We start from the raw sequence: 17,068 nt of genomic DNA on the forward strand, positions 1-17,068 counted from the left end.
TCGAGCAGATTTTCAAAGGCCGCTTCGCCGTAATGGAAAACAGCTTTAAGTGAATGTTTCTAATTACAAAACTGGCCAGGAAACAGACATAATAGATCCGTCCTACATAATTATGTACCTAGCTATGCCAATCCAATTAAGTGCATCCAATTGGTTATGATGAGAGGTGATGTTTTTTGGAATCGTGCCTTAAAGGCTCTCGTAAAAGTTCATAATTCACAGTAGATCTGCTCTTCAAGATCCGGCGTGTGACAAACACGATAGCCGCAGTCCCCAAGATTGTGGCCGCGAGAGCGCATGCTAGGGCCACACCTATAGATGAGATGGATTCACGAGGGCCTTCATCGTGGTGCTAGAAAGAAGGAAACGTTTCAAACTTGCGGCAATTTGGAACTTGGGCACCTGTTATTATTCCTGCCCATTGAGATGAATAAACCAATGAAACAAACCAATGGTCTATTCATCTCAATGTTCCTGCCCGCTAGAGGCACGGGTGACATGCGCAAACGAGTAAATAGTTGCGTAACGGTTGTGAAATGAGAAAAATTGTATTACGCGCAAATTGTTACCATTTTCGGACCGAATATATTAGCATATGCTTACCACACTGTACTACATTTTGTAGCTATAAATTATGCGATATATGTTCGTCACTTAGAGTTAAATTCTCACCCCAAAATCGTTATCCTTCTCCTTTAATTTAGTAAATAGAACTTCGTCTCCATCCTCAGAAGCCACTACAATATCTAAACAGAATATTCAGGATATTCAGTCTCAAAATATCTTCCTCGATCTAGCTCAAATTTTCCAGTTACACGCGTCCTAATTATTCTTGGAAAGCATGCCTTAGCGTATATTCCCGGAATAAAACATCTTCAACTCAATTTGTCGATGTATTGCAGAAATCGCTCCGGTTAGAGGGAATTAAATGTAAAACGCCTATTTTGAAAGGAGTCACAATTTTTTCGTCATCGCTGGGAAGTATTAGAGTATTATTCAACGCATATTTTAGGTAAAGAATTAAGGTGGTCAAGAAACGTGTTTCCATAACTGTAAAGAAACACGGGCCGAACTTGACAAGCGAAGCGATGTAATGAGAATTTGTGATTGAATCGAATTATAATATTTGTACAAAAAATAAATATAGTTATAAAAACACTTGTGGGAGTTTGGGACAACTCAAAATAACGTGGAAAAACTCGCCCTACTATTATTTCTCGTTCTCCCAAACTCCCACGTTTCTCGTTCTCCCAAACGTTATGAAAAGTGCTTCAAATACACTTCATTCTCTTAAGCTGGACTTTATAATCACAATTTTTATCACGGCTGGCTCCTAAGACTAAAGAAAATGCGCAAATACATAATTTATTTGCGCTACCCTCATTTCTAGTGAAATGATACAGGTGTGCCACATTTCGTGGTGGGCCACTTTTTTGACCATCTCCTGTATGTAGTTGCACTTTGTCATATACTCGAATTTTCTCGCGTATAATAATAGATTATTGGATCAATTGCAATTTCAATGGTCCTTGAGGAGCGTAACTAGGCCAAAACGTTCGGAGAAAAATATTTCGAAAGTATGCATCAATGCATGCTAGCTCTGGCTTTCTGTAGTGCATGGTATACTGGATCAATAAGATAATGGCAATCTATTAGTATATAAAATATAACAATCTATTAGTATTAAACATCCACCTCCATTTGCTTTGTCGCAATGCTTTCCTTCCCAGCCAATGTCACATCTGCATTTGTAGTGCTTGGTTGAGTTGTTTAGACACACACCATGTTGGCATTTAGGATGACATTGTACTAAAAATGAAAATACATTATCCTGTCGAAATTTTTTGCTTTAATGTTGGTAAATTCAACTACTCATGCATGGACGTTGTTATACCCGCACAGCTAACAATTTTGAAGTGGACTATATTATAGAAAGCAACGCAGAGTAAGGTACTGGAACCTATATTGACAGTAAGATCGATATTCCAGGTAGTTTAAGCAGCCTTACCTCACTCAAACTCACCAATCCTTAAAATGTTCAATATTTTTTTGTTATACCAGACATAGCAAATCCCACATCTGCTTTTTCGTGGCATTCAGTATATTATAGGAATAGAGCAAAAAATCTTCAACTTACATGTCTTCTCACACAAATAACCAAAATATCCTTTTCGACAGACACAGGTATCGTTGGTATGGCAACGACCGTTATCTCCACACCCTTTCTGCCCACAAAAGCCTAAAAATAAAAAATGTGTGAACTAGAGGCAGCACAAATGCCAAATGCACAATCCACTAATATTCTACCTAACCAAGTTCTTCATTGAACGAATCGAAAAGAAATTAATAACATTATACGCCAACATCGAGGAATTTCGTTGAAAAATTTGTTTACAATTTAGTAGCGCAATTAGAATGCATTAATATTGTCTACGTCCGGTATTTACTATTTTCATAAAGTATAAAAAATGAAACATTCTGATTGACTTAGCCTTTATTTGAAACTAAAACTGGTGTATTAAATGAAAATTGATACTATACCTTTCTTAACTGGTAGATTGCATCGCTTTCCACGAAATCCCACGTCACATGCGCACGTATCATCTTTAATACAGATACCGTTTGAGCATTGATTCGTACACACGCCTAAAAAAGAAAGGTACAATCCCCGTTTTTAAGATACAGAGCTAGAATGATATTTAAAAGACAAATCTCTCTGTGGTTTGCTGTCACTTATTGTGTATTTAAATCCATAATATTAGCCACGACGAAAAAGGAAAACCTGTGAACGTGAATGAAATTATCCCTGCGTGAAATGTATAGCATGCATTCATGGCTTTTTGCAAATTGCCAAAAAATCACATGTACCGTAGCAGGTAGCAGGGTGTGTGGGAAAATTGATCATTGATATTAATTATTAGAAAATTGATCTCAAAGTTTAGTTCCACCAAGAATAATATGACAATGTCTGTCGATGTCCTTGGTTTTTTGTCCAGTCACAAGCATATCTTATCATTTCCCCCTTTTCTCTCCAACCATTTTTTTCTTTAGTTGTGCATTTGTACACATCACCAAATCTAATGGAAATTTCACTAATGTATTGTATAGTAAATATCGTAACGTTGGAACAATGACAAATATGAAATATGCTATGAAGTACAAACCTTTGTCTTTCACTCTTCTGTGCGCTCTTTTATTGATGTAAACTAGAATATTTTCTTCCCCATTATCAGCCTTGCTGCTTTTGCACAATTCATCCGTATAGCACGAGACGGCGTGGCATCTACCGTTTCTCCAGTATACCAGATCACATTGTGGTCTATTGCAGCATCTTTCGATGCATTCGTAAATGTTTGAAACGTTTAAAGGTGCCATATTGCCAGCATATTTACCTCCCCGTAGTGAAGCGTTGTACACTCTCTTACTTGGCGTACATATTCTTTTGGTTTTGTCTTTTGGAACTGAGGAAGAGATACCAGTACTTAGTTTAACGTGTGTGAAATATACTGTGGGTGAGGGTTTAGTGTGAGATATGAAGATTATGATTCGGTAGTGATTAATACTGTTGCCTAAAAGATAATTTTTAAGGCAATAATTGGACTGCTGTGTTCAATTTACGACACCTGCAAGTCTGTTGGTGGTAATAGGGTGGTGGTAATCGCGTAATGATGATAACAGTTTTGATATTGTTCAGTAACAGTGAAATTATGTTTGGTGATATTTAAATGATCATGGTAATAATAATGCTCTGACGTAATTTGCTGCAATGTGTCATTGTGGATGTTGATGTTAATTATTATAATGCATGATGGTGCTGAAAACGATGGAGATTAATTGCAGAAAGTGATGATAGACGAACTGTAATACAAAACGCATCATGGTTTTACATATATTTTTGTAGGCCTTTTTGTTAATAGTCTCTATTGATACATGGTGTTCGAAGAAAGAACATAAATGATACACTATCGTGTTTTCTGATGTTGATCTCATAACGATGGTGATATTGAAAACAAAGGTTAGATAATTGAATGACAAGCGAATGCATCATGGACTTACCATATTTTTCTATGCCTTGTTGCTGGCTAAAGGTTTCTAAATCATCACCCCGTCCTCCACCTCGTACTATATGTGAAATCTGAACGCTTTTATTAGTCCGCCTTGGCTTAGAAGGCACAGTCTCGCACACTCTCTCAGTAAAACATTTCAGACTATAGCAAGTCGTCTCTGCCATAAACGCTACGTCGCATTTCAAGTCCTGACAACAAGCATCGATGCACGTCTGCATGTCCGCGACTTCGCCCAATTTGGTAAAATTTCCCGATTTGATTCCGCCGCGAAGAGTGACGTTTTGTCTCAGATCTATATGCGTGCATGTTGGCAGTTTTATCGTGTCCAGAACGGAGGCTGTTTGTTTGTTGTTGTCCACAAGAAAATATTGGAAAACTATAAGAAAATATAGTTTGTCATATGATACCTATATGGAAATATTTACTACTTTCCTGATTTTGTATCTTATATCGCACATGAGTGACTTGCTTTCCCAAACACAAAGAAAAGATACGAATGTAATCATCTACCACAAACTCAATATGCTTGCGTTATAAGGCCCACACAGACAGGACACGATTTGGCAACGCGGCGCGAAGCTTTTCAATTTTAAAGCAAATAAATTTATCTATTAATGGTAACAAATCTAAATTTAAGGGAAGTGTTTTGACTATTTTTCCAGGTCATTGTCAAACGTAGCTATTTAAACACGCATTATGGTCTTTCCGCCGCCTAACTCAGTTTACTATACTCTTTAGATGCATTCCTAATTCAAAAAGTGTTCTCTTATCAATCATTTTTACTTTTAAGTTGTAGCTACTCTGCTTGCCCGGTTGGTTATACTTGTATAGAAGAACATATAAAACACACACCTTACATATATATAATATAATATATAATATACAATATATATTAGGCAAACATTTTAGGAACGTACTGCATAGGTGCATGTTTCTAAGTGAAAAGTATATATTGAAATGTATGTAAATATTTGTTTTTAAACCTTTTTCAACTGTTGCATACGTCCTGCAATATTTGACACCACATATACTACTAGCATTGCGAACATTAGAACGTAGTAAAACGTAGTATAAACTAGGCCGTACTTAACCGCTTAATAGGGGGGGGGTGTATATTCATATATGTATTCATTTTTATCTACCGTAGGAACAATAGCGTGCAAAAGAAATCAGTGGGGCATAAGACGAATATATCAATATACATCCGCCCCCAATTGAGCTTCTAGCTACGGCCCTGAGTATAAAGGTACCTAAATCATACTGTAAATACCTTGAGCCATGGCGACATCAGGCCAGAGGTTTATCCATATTGTCATAGCCAGAAGAAGGGATGGAGTTAACATATTAAGAGGAATTCTGTGGTAAAGTTAACAATGGCATGAGCAAATACGGTTATACGCGTCTCATTCATATTACACTAAAACTGTCCAAAGTTCGACGAATCTTGAAACAATGCTGTTATGCTCACAAGTTTTGCAAATTAATGTTATCTACCAAATTTCTGTTTCAAATGAAATTTAAGTTAACCCAATATGTTTAACAAATGTCGACCGTATAAAGTCATCGTCTTTCGGCCAAATATGCACCGTAGCTTTTGAACACGCGTTCATTTATCTTTTTTGAAATTATTGTTCAATTGTAAACCGAGGTAAACCTGCATCCCAATGCCCTGAATAAACTACGTCTGAACAGAAAGTTCAGAATTCACAATTCTTCAATAGAAATGGCATAGTATATCCTTTGTCCTAGTATTTTATTGTTTTTGTTTTACATATTCATAATAAATATTATTCAATTGGTTTGAGATTATAGTATAATTTTTGCAGTTAATTTCTTCATATATACTAAAACCCGATCTTCAATAACCCTTTTTATGTAACGGTTTCGACGAACGTATTTACATAACCTTGTAATCGATTGAACGCTTCATGTAGGTGTCAAATTTTTCATGGCATCCCTAATTGTACTTAGTTTCTAAAGTAACGTCTAGCTTTAGGTATAGATATAGCAATAGACCAGATGTAAATAAATTTCTTAAAAATGAAAATTCCAACTTCGTTCTCGTTTTAACATAGTCGCGATGTTATTTATATTTCTAAAGCGTTATTCATTTTGAGCTAAACATTGATATTCACGCTTATAAACAAATTCACGTGCATGACTCACCATAACAATTAACAATCTCCTGTTCATAGATATTTTCCGGGATTAATTCAATTCACTGTGTATCTAATTGAGGTGTATACCCAACGGCGTATTCCATTTATTTTGTTAGCGATGTAATATAGCCGTGTTTTCTTTTGAAAGGTTTTTCTTTCTTCAATCTCATATCAAAGTGACAGGTACTGGCCTTTCATCAGATTTTGACTCGTTCAAATTTTGCAGGTACGTCGGCTGAATGAAATACGAGAAAAAAACATACGCCACCGGTAGGGGTAGAGTGCAAGAATCGTTAGGATTCTATATAGCAACTGTAAATAGTCAACTGAAATCACCACAGAAATTACAAAGAACTTAAGAATACGCTCCAAGCTGCTTTGCCTTATATGACATCCACAATCCATCGAATCCAAATCCATTTTATATACAAGTGATGTGAATGAATTCTATACTTATACACTGGCGGTCAAAAATAACTGCTCAAAACAAGTTGAAATGCTCGCAAATGAACGTAACTGTCCCTCTAACAATATATATATACGAGTAAATATAGACTAGATTACATGCTAAGCTATATGAAATTTTAATATTTTGTTGACCGTCTTTTGGCCTCATAATTGATGACGGCCTTACACCGGCGTGGCATACTTTTTGTTAAGGTGGTAATCTTAAGCGGTCAAAAGAAATTCATCCTATGGACAGTCTTTACAGCAACGCATAAATAATGGACGCTTTATGAATGAATTCCTTTCTTGCACTATCCCCTTAATTGACAGTGTCCCACAGATTTTCAATAGGGTTAAGTCTTTTGACTGTGCAGGCCAATCCATTTCTGTCACCTCCTCTTCCTGAAACCATTGTTTGACTATTTCTTGAAAGTGTGGCAGGTTGCATTACTTTATTCAAATATTGTTTGCAAGAAGAGAATTATACAAAATGCCTACAAAGCTCTCTCCTATATTCCTTTCTTTTTTATGAATTTGTATCTAAACAGTTCTTTTTGACCGCTAGTGTCAATAAAAAATAAATTGTCACGATTTCTGTTACCTACGATAATAGCAACATTTGAGCAGTTCTTTTTGACCGCCAGTGTATTAAAAGCCTGACAGGCAAATTGGTCGAGATACCCGCCACATCAGTTACTCTGCGCGATGGGTACGAAAACAGAAAAAGGGACAGTTTCTCTATCTAAAAAGAGGAGGACACATTTTTTAAGATATAGGACGTATACCTTTATAAAATAGAAATACCCTCGAAGACAGCTACCGTTGTACAGGGTGTCCCAAAAAAATGCCCCCTCTCTTGAAATAAAGCCTTTGTTAGAATTTGATTGCCTTAATTATGATAAACCCAATTGAAAGCAAGACGCTTTATTTGAATGCCTCAACCTAATAACTATGCTATTTACACACCACTGCGTTGATCATGTATTCAAATTCCAACAAAAGCTTCATTTCAGTAGGGGGGGGACTTTTTTGAGGACACCCTCTATATCGACACCTTCTATATCTATATAAGCTCGACATCGTGTATGTTTTCGATTTTGGTTTAAATCCAAGTGTTAAATTTAAATTAGAGATTTCAAGTATTAGTTTAAATCCAATTTTTCTATAATTATGAATTTCGAATGAACTTGCCAGTTGTTTGAGAAGAATTCGACATTCAGTGTCATTTCCAGCATTTGTCCCAGACCTTTGCCCTAGACATTTGTCCCAGACTTTTTGGACTGATTGAAGAATCTCCAGTTATTCTTTATTATGACGCGCAATGAGCAAAGCCACCCGTTAAACGATATACTATCAACGTATCGCCGCGTATAGGAACACAAGCGACATTAACGATATTTTTTAGTACTATTAACTGCTAGAGTTATGTCATGTGGTTTTGACGATACGTACTTGATTCATGCATGTTGCTAATTCGGTTGACTTTGCACTGTAACAAGCCCATTATCACCTTATGTCTGAGGTGTTTAATTGCCATATAATCGGAATAATTGACAACGGGTATAAATACACAAATGTAATAATATACTCTGGCGCGTTTAAATCGTTGCATGTTTTTCTCGCAAGCTCCGAAAGTTACAGCTGCATGCATACTCCCCACGTTTATCGGCTAAAATCGTATTCTAATACGGTAACCGTACGGTAATTGTGCACTCTGATTGGCTGGTGCCAAGATATTGCTTCATAAGCAGCATCATTAAAAACAGCATTAACGTCATTTAGTCTCGGTTGTATATAAACGACCGTCTACTAATACTGTCCCAAGTATACATGCAATTGGAAACCGCAGAAATATAAGGTAGAAATCCTCCAGAAAAATAAAACATATGTACTACATATGAAAATAAGTTCGGATTTTAATGAATGGAAGGTATAAATCCCGTTGCCGAAAAAAGGACAATAAACTGTGTTAAACTGTCATTTGAAACAAACTGATCGAGACTACAAGGTAAGTGCGTCATTTGTCATAGTTAACCTTTCCTCGTTGATGAGCTCTCTCCGTGATTATTTTTGTTCATGGGTAGATAGCCTATACGAAACTATACATGGTGACATTATTTATACTCTCCTCTAAATTATTTTCATCCTACCACCATGGCCCCGTAGCTATAGAAGCTTATGCATATATATGCATACTTAAACCCGTCTTAAACGCGTTTAAATTCTTTTAACGCGATTATTCTTACGTGTATAAACATCAATACATCAATTATGAAAAACACATCCACCACATCTAGCTACGACTCTGTTTACAAGAGATGATGTAGTTTTGTGTTTGCTATATTTTTAAGAAATAGATAACATTGAACCGTTGTCTGTTCAGTTATCTACACGGTATGACGTCACCTGTGATAAGTTCCAATATGACCAGGGAGCCGCGTGGCAGCGTCTTTAAACAACTTAGAATCAAATGCAGTATCACAACTGCCTAAAATAGTCAAAACACTTCTCGACATTTCGACCTGAGGGCCTTCGTCAGGAGAGTAAGTATGAAAATAAATTGGGAGAATACATGTTTTGTATGGGGGCAAAACACATGATAAAAATGGGCCAGTAGAAAAATCAAAACAAATTGGAATACATTACATTGCCTATAAGAGACGCCTGATTAGAGCCCTCTGTCCTATTTCCGGTACTAACGATAGCCGTAAACGATCAGAAATGCGACTCATCCACAGCCTTGGCACTCTCCATCCCTCTGGCATAAATGAAAGACTCTACAATCAGGCGCCTCTTTGGCAATGTAATGTATTCCAATTTGTTTTGATTTTTTGTTTTCTATTGGCCTATTTTTATCACGTGTTTTGCCTCCATACAAAACATGTATTCTCCCCAATTTATTTTCATACTATGACGAAGGCCCTCAGGTCGAAACGTCGAGAAGTGTTTTGTCTATTTTAGGCAGTTGTTATACCACATTTGCTAAGTCATTTGTGATAATTTTATATAATAAAAGAAGAGATAAAATAAAAGAAGAGATAACTGATCTAATTCATCAAAAATATCTTTGATGTCATTCCGTACATCTGTCTTCTTAGAAATCATGTCTCTCAACCAATGAAATTACTTGAATTCTTAAAGTTATTATATAAATTAAATATGCATTTACTAAATATACACGGCTATATATAGGCATACACTTGAGTAAAATTTTGTTAGAAACTTGCCAATTTTATTTTAGCCTAATGAAAAAATAATTTTTTTTTCGCTGTGGTCTTTATGCGAATTGCCAAGAAAATGGGGCATTTTCATTCTTATTTAATTTGATTGATAAATTTTAGATTTTGTGTATTTGACTGTGCATTTTCTAAATCATTTATGGATAAATATTTGCCCAGAGTTTAAGGTTCTTTAAAAGCCCCCGGGCTTCTTCAAGCTCCTTCAAGGATCTTCTGCCTTCAAGTAGGGCAGCTATATACAAATTTCCTTAAACAAAGACTGCTGACAGCCCTCAAACAAAGATTTTTTAAAACGTTCATTGATCGTAAAATTTATTTAAAAAACGAGCTTGATGAGAATAACGGTTATGCTGGGGAAGAAGCCCATGCATGTCATTAATATAATATATACATTGCATATATTATTCCTACATAAATAAGACACATATTCTTTAAATACTCTTCATCTTAAATTGTTCATGTTATTATGTAAATATTCTTTAGTCTTAAACTGTATGTTAAATTTTTAATTAGATATATGCTTTATGATGCAAGCCTTCAAAGTAACACAAATTTTATCGAAATTTCATTTGATAACTACTTCTTGACACACTATTTTAACTTTGACACACTATTTTGACTTTGACACACTATTTTAAGTTCTCGAAGTCTCTCGTTTCTTCTCTCGGCGTGTGTCATGCAACTTTCCGAATATTTTCCAATGTCCGAAATTACAAAATATTTAAAAAGTATTCATTTTAATAGCAGTGATATATCCATGCTACTGCAAGTATTAGAGCGAAAAACGTATAGCCTTAATCTAGCAGTATATAGCTATGGCCATGCAAAACGCTATTATATAATTTATAAGCTTGCCATTATAACAGGTATAAATTCGACTTTAATCAAAACTATACCCAACGTGACGTAATGTTTATGCAATATAGTCGAAGTTTTCGTATTTTTTGTTCCGAATCATATGTGCCGAATCAAATGGAAATGAACTTCAACAAACTTTAGCTCAATAACATCGGGTTCGGCACATGAAAATTTCGACGTCTGAAACAGGCCTGATGCATGTGAATATACCTATCACTGAATTATACACTGCACGCATCTTTTTTCACACACGCTTTTTGCATGACTGTTATATGAGAGTGTGCATGATTTGCATGCTTACAACTATACCTTAAATTGAGAAGTTCCCTACAGCTTTTAATATTGCTGTGTAAATTAAGGTAAATTGAAAGCTCTTTATATGAAATTATTATCTATGAAAAACAGTTTTGACAAACAATCTTTGTGTTAATAAAAGCAAAAGTAGTCAGATTAAATGAGTGCATGGGCCGCTGGGCGATCCGATCAAAAGATTATTTCCAATGCCGCAAATTCAATACGGATAAAAATAATGCGTAGAATATTAAAGTATAAAAACAAGGGACCACACAAAAAGCAGCAATATTATCGGTTTAGCGTCATATAATCTATAATACATGATTCATGCACGAACATGCACTGATTTTTTAGGAGTGTTATATTTTTAAACGATATGCATGCATGCTCAAAACATATAGAGAAGAGCGCAAAAAGGTTGTCCATGTCAATATATATACAAATTAAATATATATAAATATCAATCATGTGACTATTAAACCTTTTTTGTTCAATTTTTTCATGTTTCAGTACCCTCGATCACGTGATCGATATTTACGGGTATTTATATTATTTCCAGGTGACAACCTTTATTATATGATAATATATATCCCTATATGAAATGACGTGCGTATAATGATATATATATAAGCATGACAGCAATGTCGAAATTCACGAGTATATTATAATTATTGGCCGAATATGCCAATTGAAGTTTTGAGCATTTTCTCTATTTCGCTATGTTTTTACTATAGATTAGCCTTATTCTAGTTTTGGATTTTTTACTTTGAAATTAGTGCCACTGGCGTCCCAAAACTTTACAGCGTTTGATTAAACTAAAATCATATTACTTATTTTCAGTGTTTAGTGCCTACAACATTTTTTAAAATTGAATTGGAATGCTTAATTTAAAGATTTTAGTGTAGAATAGCTTGGTTTGATATTATTGTAATAGTTGCATGACTATTTTCAGCCGTGTACAACCGCTATAAATTATAAACGTGCAGTTTTTTGAGGTTTTGATGATGTCTTAATTTGCAACAAAATCCATGGTTTCAACCGATTCAACGCCATCGCTGAAAACATCGTATATAGTTTTCTAGTTTCTTATATATCTAAAAATCGAAACTCAAAATTCAGTATATGTATTAATTGCCAATTGCGAAATGCCCTAATAGCCACATGTCAAGCTCCCTTGGGAAAAATATGCCAATTCACCGGGCTTTAATTATAACCCTGTAATAAGTGTAAATTAATTAAAGAAAATTATGAGGCATTACAACGATCGCAAGATTTCACGCCGGCAATTTTGGCAGAATGAAATGCTTTATAAGACGTATTTGCATGAGCTTTAATACCCAGCTACAAGTGAAAAACAATTTCATTTCATGCATGTACATATAATGTAAATATTTATCGCCGTACGACTGTTAAAGGGTTATGCATGTTTCCATGCCCGTGCACTAAATTTTCTTCATCGATGTAAACTCGAAATAGGTAGAAAACCTTTAATTTACATCTTGATGGGAAATTACCGTCCACGCAAGTGTTATTGTTTCTACATTTGAAAACAGCTGTTCGCATGATTGGATATCGGTGCCTAGATCGGAGCAGGCCGATATATATTTTATATTCTTAAATGTAGCTATTAATCATAGTGTGTATAGTTTTTGTGAATTTTACCACGAAATGTGTTGTGAAACTTTCATTTTTGTTTGCTTATAAAAATGGTATAAAAATCCGAACAGAGTCTGTGGAATAGAAATTTGAAAAAATATCTGTGATTAATCTGACCGCGACCGTTAAGTTGTCTCATTAACGTACATAGATGTCACTAAATTCGATGCATAAATTTGACCGTCATTTCTGACATTTTCTGTTGCCAGCTGATAAAATAACCTCTGCCACTCGTAAAAATGACGAGCAAATATTTTTGACGCAGTTGGACTAAGATCGCACAAATTATTTCAACTGAAAGGTAAGCGAAGATTTATTGCATTTTTTACGGATTGAGTAAATATATACGATGAAGATTATATATATATATATATATATATTATAATATATATATATATATATATATATATATATATATATATATATATAAATATATATATATAGACTTTTATTAAGCTATACATCTATAATACATTCTTGCATTTTAAAACACAGGATCGATCTAATGATTTCACATTTATTCATGAAATGAAAAAGCAGTTTTTTAGCTTCCATGCAACGTTACCTTTTTTCAGTTTTTTGACAGGAAGAAAGATTCTTTAAGAAAGAACTCTATGTGGGGAAAGCATTAGTTTTGTATAGATTTATAAAATATACTTTGGCGCGTGAGATTTATTTATTAGAAAATACATTTCTTGGAATTTTAGGAAAATTTTGGGAGCATAAGTATACCATATATCCCAAATATTAATCTCACTCATTTCATTAGAGTAAAATTTCACTCTTTCCATGCAAAATATACTATTATTGCATCTTCAAATAATTTGATAAAATCGAGAAAATATTCGATGTTTTCTGGCATAGAATTATTATAGCTGGCTGATTTTCCGGCACATATATAAAAATATATTTATAATAAGGGAAACAATGTCTAAAAATTAACGCTTTTTATAATTAATATCTGCCGATCTTTATCTTGCCTCCATCCGAAACTTGAATTGTGTGCTTCATATGTTAATGGTCGCTAAATTTTTATATAACTATTATTTCTCCCCTGCAGTTTGTTAAATTTTAGCTGATATATACCAAAGTACACTTTTGATTACACAAGAAAGATTTTAATTAAAATCTTTTAATCAAATGTAACAGTGCCAGTAGCGATCGATGTGCGTTGATGAATTTTATGCAAATATTGGTGAATCATGCAGCAATTTTATGCTGGACGCGAAAAGTCTTTTAACACCGATGCCTGTTGTGAACAATTAATTTGAAGCTTTTCCCGTGACGCCAGAAGTGAAATTAAACTATTAAGAAGTGCCCTCGTTCCCCTTCGGCTTAAATACCTCGCGATATCATCTTTAAACGCTCTGCCTAAAAGTAAACATCGATTATCGCAGAAGATAATGCCGTTAGAAAGTATATTAATATGTAGATGTTTGTTATAGTACATGCAGAATGTGCCAACATCAGCTTGTTGCACGTTGTTGCAGGAGCCATCCGAATCAATGGATGAGATGGAGATAAATAATTAAACTCGCAGCTATGTCAACCTGCCATTGTGCTATGTAACTTAATGTGAGAATATGTTAATCAACCTGCATGATCAATTTCGGCGTAAAAAATGAATAATTTTTGGTGACTTGATGTGATCTTTGGTTCGATGCAAATATTGCTGCTCTGCTGTTTAACCCGTACTTTTTGTCATGGTTTTTGTTATACTATACATCGCCGTTAATAAGTAAGTTAGTTAAAATATATCACCGCCGAAGGATTATTTATTTCGCCACGTATACGATCCTTGTGATGCCTTGTCAAATTTGGTATGTGGTTTATGTATTCGATACCAATTAGGGGACGTCTTGAGCCGTATGTGTAAGTAATTTGAAAAATTGTTCTCAGCACTTTGTTATCTTTTGCAGTATATATACGACACTATAGTCTTTGTTAGATGTTAAACATTCTCGACAGTGGCGTGCACTGAGCACATGAAATCTAGCATTTTTTACAGGCTCTGTTTACTCACATAATTTACGTACATATAGTCACAACTTTAAGCGATGTTATGTCAAAATGTACGATTCGTATCCTTTTATTCTTCTGTTTATAGCTACATGTTTTAATTGCCTAAGACTAAAAAGCTTGATTCCTTTCTTGATTTCTATACTTAGCAGGACCACTATAGCTCTTACTTATCATCATGCACACATCAGTATCATCTCATCATCTGTCGACTGGCATGCATGCGATGCATTTTTCGTAACTCTGCGAAGTTAGCTATTAATTTTAATTTTTTACCACTTGAAAGGCGAAACACTTTCTTTACTATAGCACAATTCACAGCCAAAAAATAAATTAATTTTGTAGGTTCGCTGGACAGTCTTTGATAACTGGTCTTGGGGTCAATAGTTTAGAGTATGAGATGCAATGTTAATATACACTGCACTCTGGATTCTATATGTATGTATATATAGGTGGGATGCATTTACTAAGGTGACTAAACATCAGGCTCATATATACTTCGAAATTTAAAAAGACTTCAAACGAAGCGCATTGTCATTCTGCGTGCAGTTGCTATGAAGCATCACATGTCAATGCATAATTTAGATAGGCATGACACTTCGACATCATTTTACAGTCACAAAGGCAATCGGTATATCGACTAAACTAATGTCCTTTTGTTAACAGATTGGGTTTAGCATTGAGTATAATCGAAGAATCTGCCCAATGAATAATCAAACGAACGGAACAGACACCACCACAACTTCGCATTTCCAATGGATATCGGAGGATATGAGGATACTCTTCGACATCATCTATATTATGATCATATGTGTCGGGCTGGTCGGAAACGTCCTTGTTATTCTAGCAGTGACCAAGGTACCCTCGATGAAAACCGTCACAAATATGTTCATTGGGAACTTGGCGTGTGCTGATTTGATTGTCACAGTCATATGCTGCCCTTTGGTGTTGACCCACATGTTAACGTATCCTGATTGGGGGTTGGGCGAGGGCATGTGCTACTTCTCGAATTTTTGCATTCATCTTTCGTTAAGTGGATCCGTGCTCGGACTGCTGGCAATCAGCATGGACCGATACCTCGCAATCGCGCACCCGCAAAAACAGTGGATGACGTTACGCAAGGTAAACGTGTTCATAGTCGTCACGTGGTTAGTGTCCATAATGCTCTCTGTCCCCTCGGTGTTGATTCGGCCTGACACAAGTTCCCTCAGTCGGCTTTCGGATGTGTGTCTGCAGGTTTGGCGGGGATCCGAAGAGACAAAACGCTTCGAGATGATAAAAGCTCTACTTTTCCTCATCGTCTTCAGTCTCATCGCGTTTTTCTATTACGGAATCGGACGCATTTTATGGAAGCGTAAAATTCCCGGAAACCAAACTTCCGAGAATCAGGAAGCCGCGCAAAAGGCACGAAAAAAGGTAGTAAAACTACTCTTAATCGTCCTATTCTGTTTTTTGGGTTGCTGGGCTCCATTTATGATTTACAGGCTTCTCAAAATGGTTCTACCCGATGGCAAATTCGACCCCCCGGAAGCCGTGTACACCGGAACAACGGTTCTTGCAATGACGAACAGCTCGATGAATCCGGTTTTGTACGCCCTGTTCAACCGGAATTTTCGTATGGCATTCCGCAATATTTACAGGAGATTCTGGAATAATCAAGTGCTGCCTCTGCCAGAGGAATTTTCTGTCGCTCGGACTTTTGATGGAACCAGAGAACGACGAACCCGTTTAACCGTATTGGGTAATCTGGTACCGAGAAAGATAAGTCGTATAGCACCATCAAAATAGCACTATATTCATATATTTCTGTTGAATTACTAGTGAGTGCGTCAGACCGAAAAGGGTGAAGAGTACCTACTATGATGACAATTCAACCAACCGGCTTATTGGATAAACCTGTAAACCGCGATCCGTCGCAAGTTCGACTCTCACCTTTTCAACACAAATGCAGATAGTGCAATTACTCGAGCGATTGAAGCCAGTGCTAAATTTGGTGTCTCTAAGTTTTAAGAAGAAATATTTCACTGAATGTTGTGCTGTACATCAAAATGAAGCAATTGAACAACGCTGCCTGGGGTAGAAATTTCAAAACTTAAAGTGAGATATTCAAAAGATACAAATTGAAATGTGAATTGTCTATGATTTGCCTTTTTTTGCCGAATAATATTCTAGCTCTTGTTCTTTTTTGGTTAAAGTCACAACATTTTGAGCTATCAATATGGCTGATTTTAGTTACAAAAAATATGAACTTTCTAAGGGGTTCCACAAGGAAATATCTTAGGTCCACTTATTGTTCCTTTTATATCAATGATCACAGAGTGTTTAAAAA

At 35.5% G+C, this 17,068-nt stretch overlaps 2 protein-coding genes across 2 annotated transcripts; one reads left to right on the plus strand and one right to left on the minus strand.

The window, feature by feature from the left end:
• Positions 1-31: 31 nt before the first annotated feature.
• On the minus strand, positions 32-6,412 carry LOC114520899 (protein cueball-like). Its single transcript, XM_028541244.1, has 9 exons — positions 6,234-6,412; positions 5,338-5,423; positions 4,057-4,443; positions 3,165-3,461; positions 2,542-2,646; positions 2,138-2,239; positions 1,696-1,809; positions 673-746; positions 32-352 (listed from the first exon to the last, which is right to left on the minus strand). Exons 2-9 carry the CDS (start codon positions 5,408-5,410, stop codon positions 155-157), a joined length of 1,350 nt encoding a protein of 449 aa, XP_028397045.1. The 5' UTR covers positions 5,411-5,423; positions 6,234-6,412; the 3' UTR covers positions 32-154.
• Positions 6,413-12,893: 6,481 nt separating this feature from the next.
• LOC114520875 (tachykinin-like peptides receptor 86C) lies at positions 12,894-17,054 on the plus strand. Its single transcript, XM_028541219.1, has 2 exons — positions 12,894-13,021; positions 15,406-17,054. Exon 2 carries the CDS (start codon positions 15,445-15,447, stop codon positions 16,525-16,527), a length of 1,083 nt encoding a protein of 360 aa, XP_028397020.1. The 5' UTR covers positions 12,894-13,021; positions 15,406-15,444; the 3' UTR covers positions 16,528-17,054.
• Positions 17,055-17,068: the final 14 nt, after the last annotated feature.

The sequence above is a fragment of the Dendronephthya gigantea genome, unplaced genomic scaffold (genome assembly GCF_004324835.1).
Source record: "Dendronephthya gigantea isolate DGI-Jeju-01 unplaced genomic scaffold, DenGig_1.0 000018F, whole genome shotgun sequence".
NCBI lineage: Eukaryota > Metazoa > Cnidaria > Anthozoa > Malacalcyonacea > Nephtheidae > Dendronephthya > Dendronephthya gigantea.

Coding starts and splice junctions, on each gene's coding strand:
- LOC114520899 (XM_028541244.1), bottom strand. CDS start 5,410: ATGTTAACTCCATCCCTTCTTCTGGCTATGACAATATGGATAAACCTC. Junction 3,462..4,056: donor ACAAGGCATAGAAAAATATG/GTAAGTCCATGA, acceptor TCTCTTCCTCAG/TTCCAAAAGACAAAACCAAA. Junction 747..1,695: donor TTGCGACAAAGCAAATGGAG/GTGGATGTTTAA, acceptor TATTCTGTTTAG/ATATTGTAGTGGCTTCTGAG.
- LOC114520875 (XM_028541219.1), top strand. CDS start 15,445: ATGAATAATCAAACGAACGGAACAGACACCACCACAACTTCGCATTTC.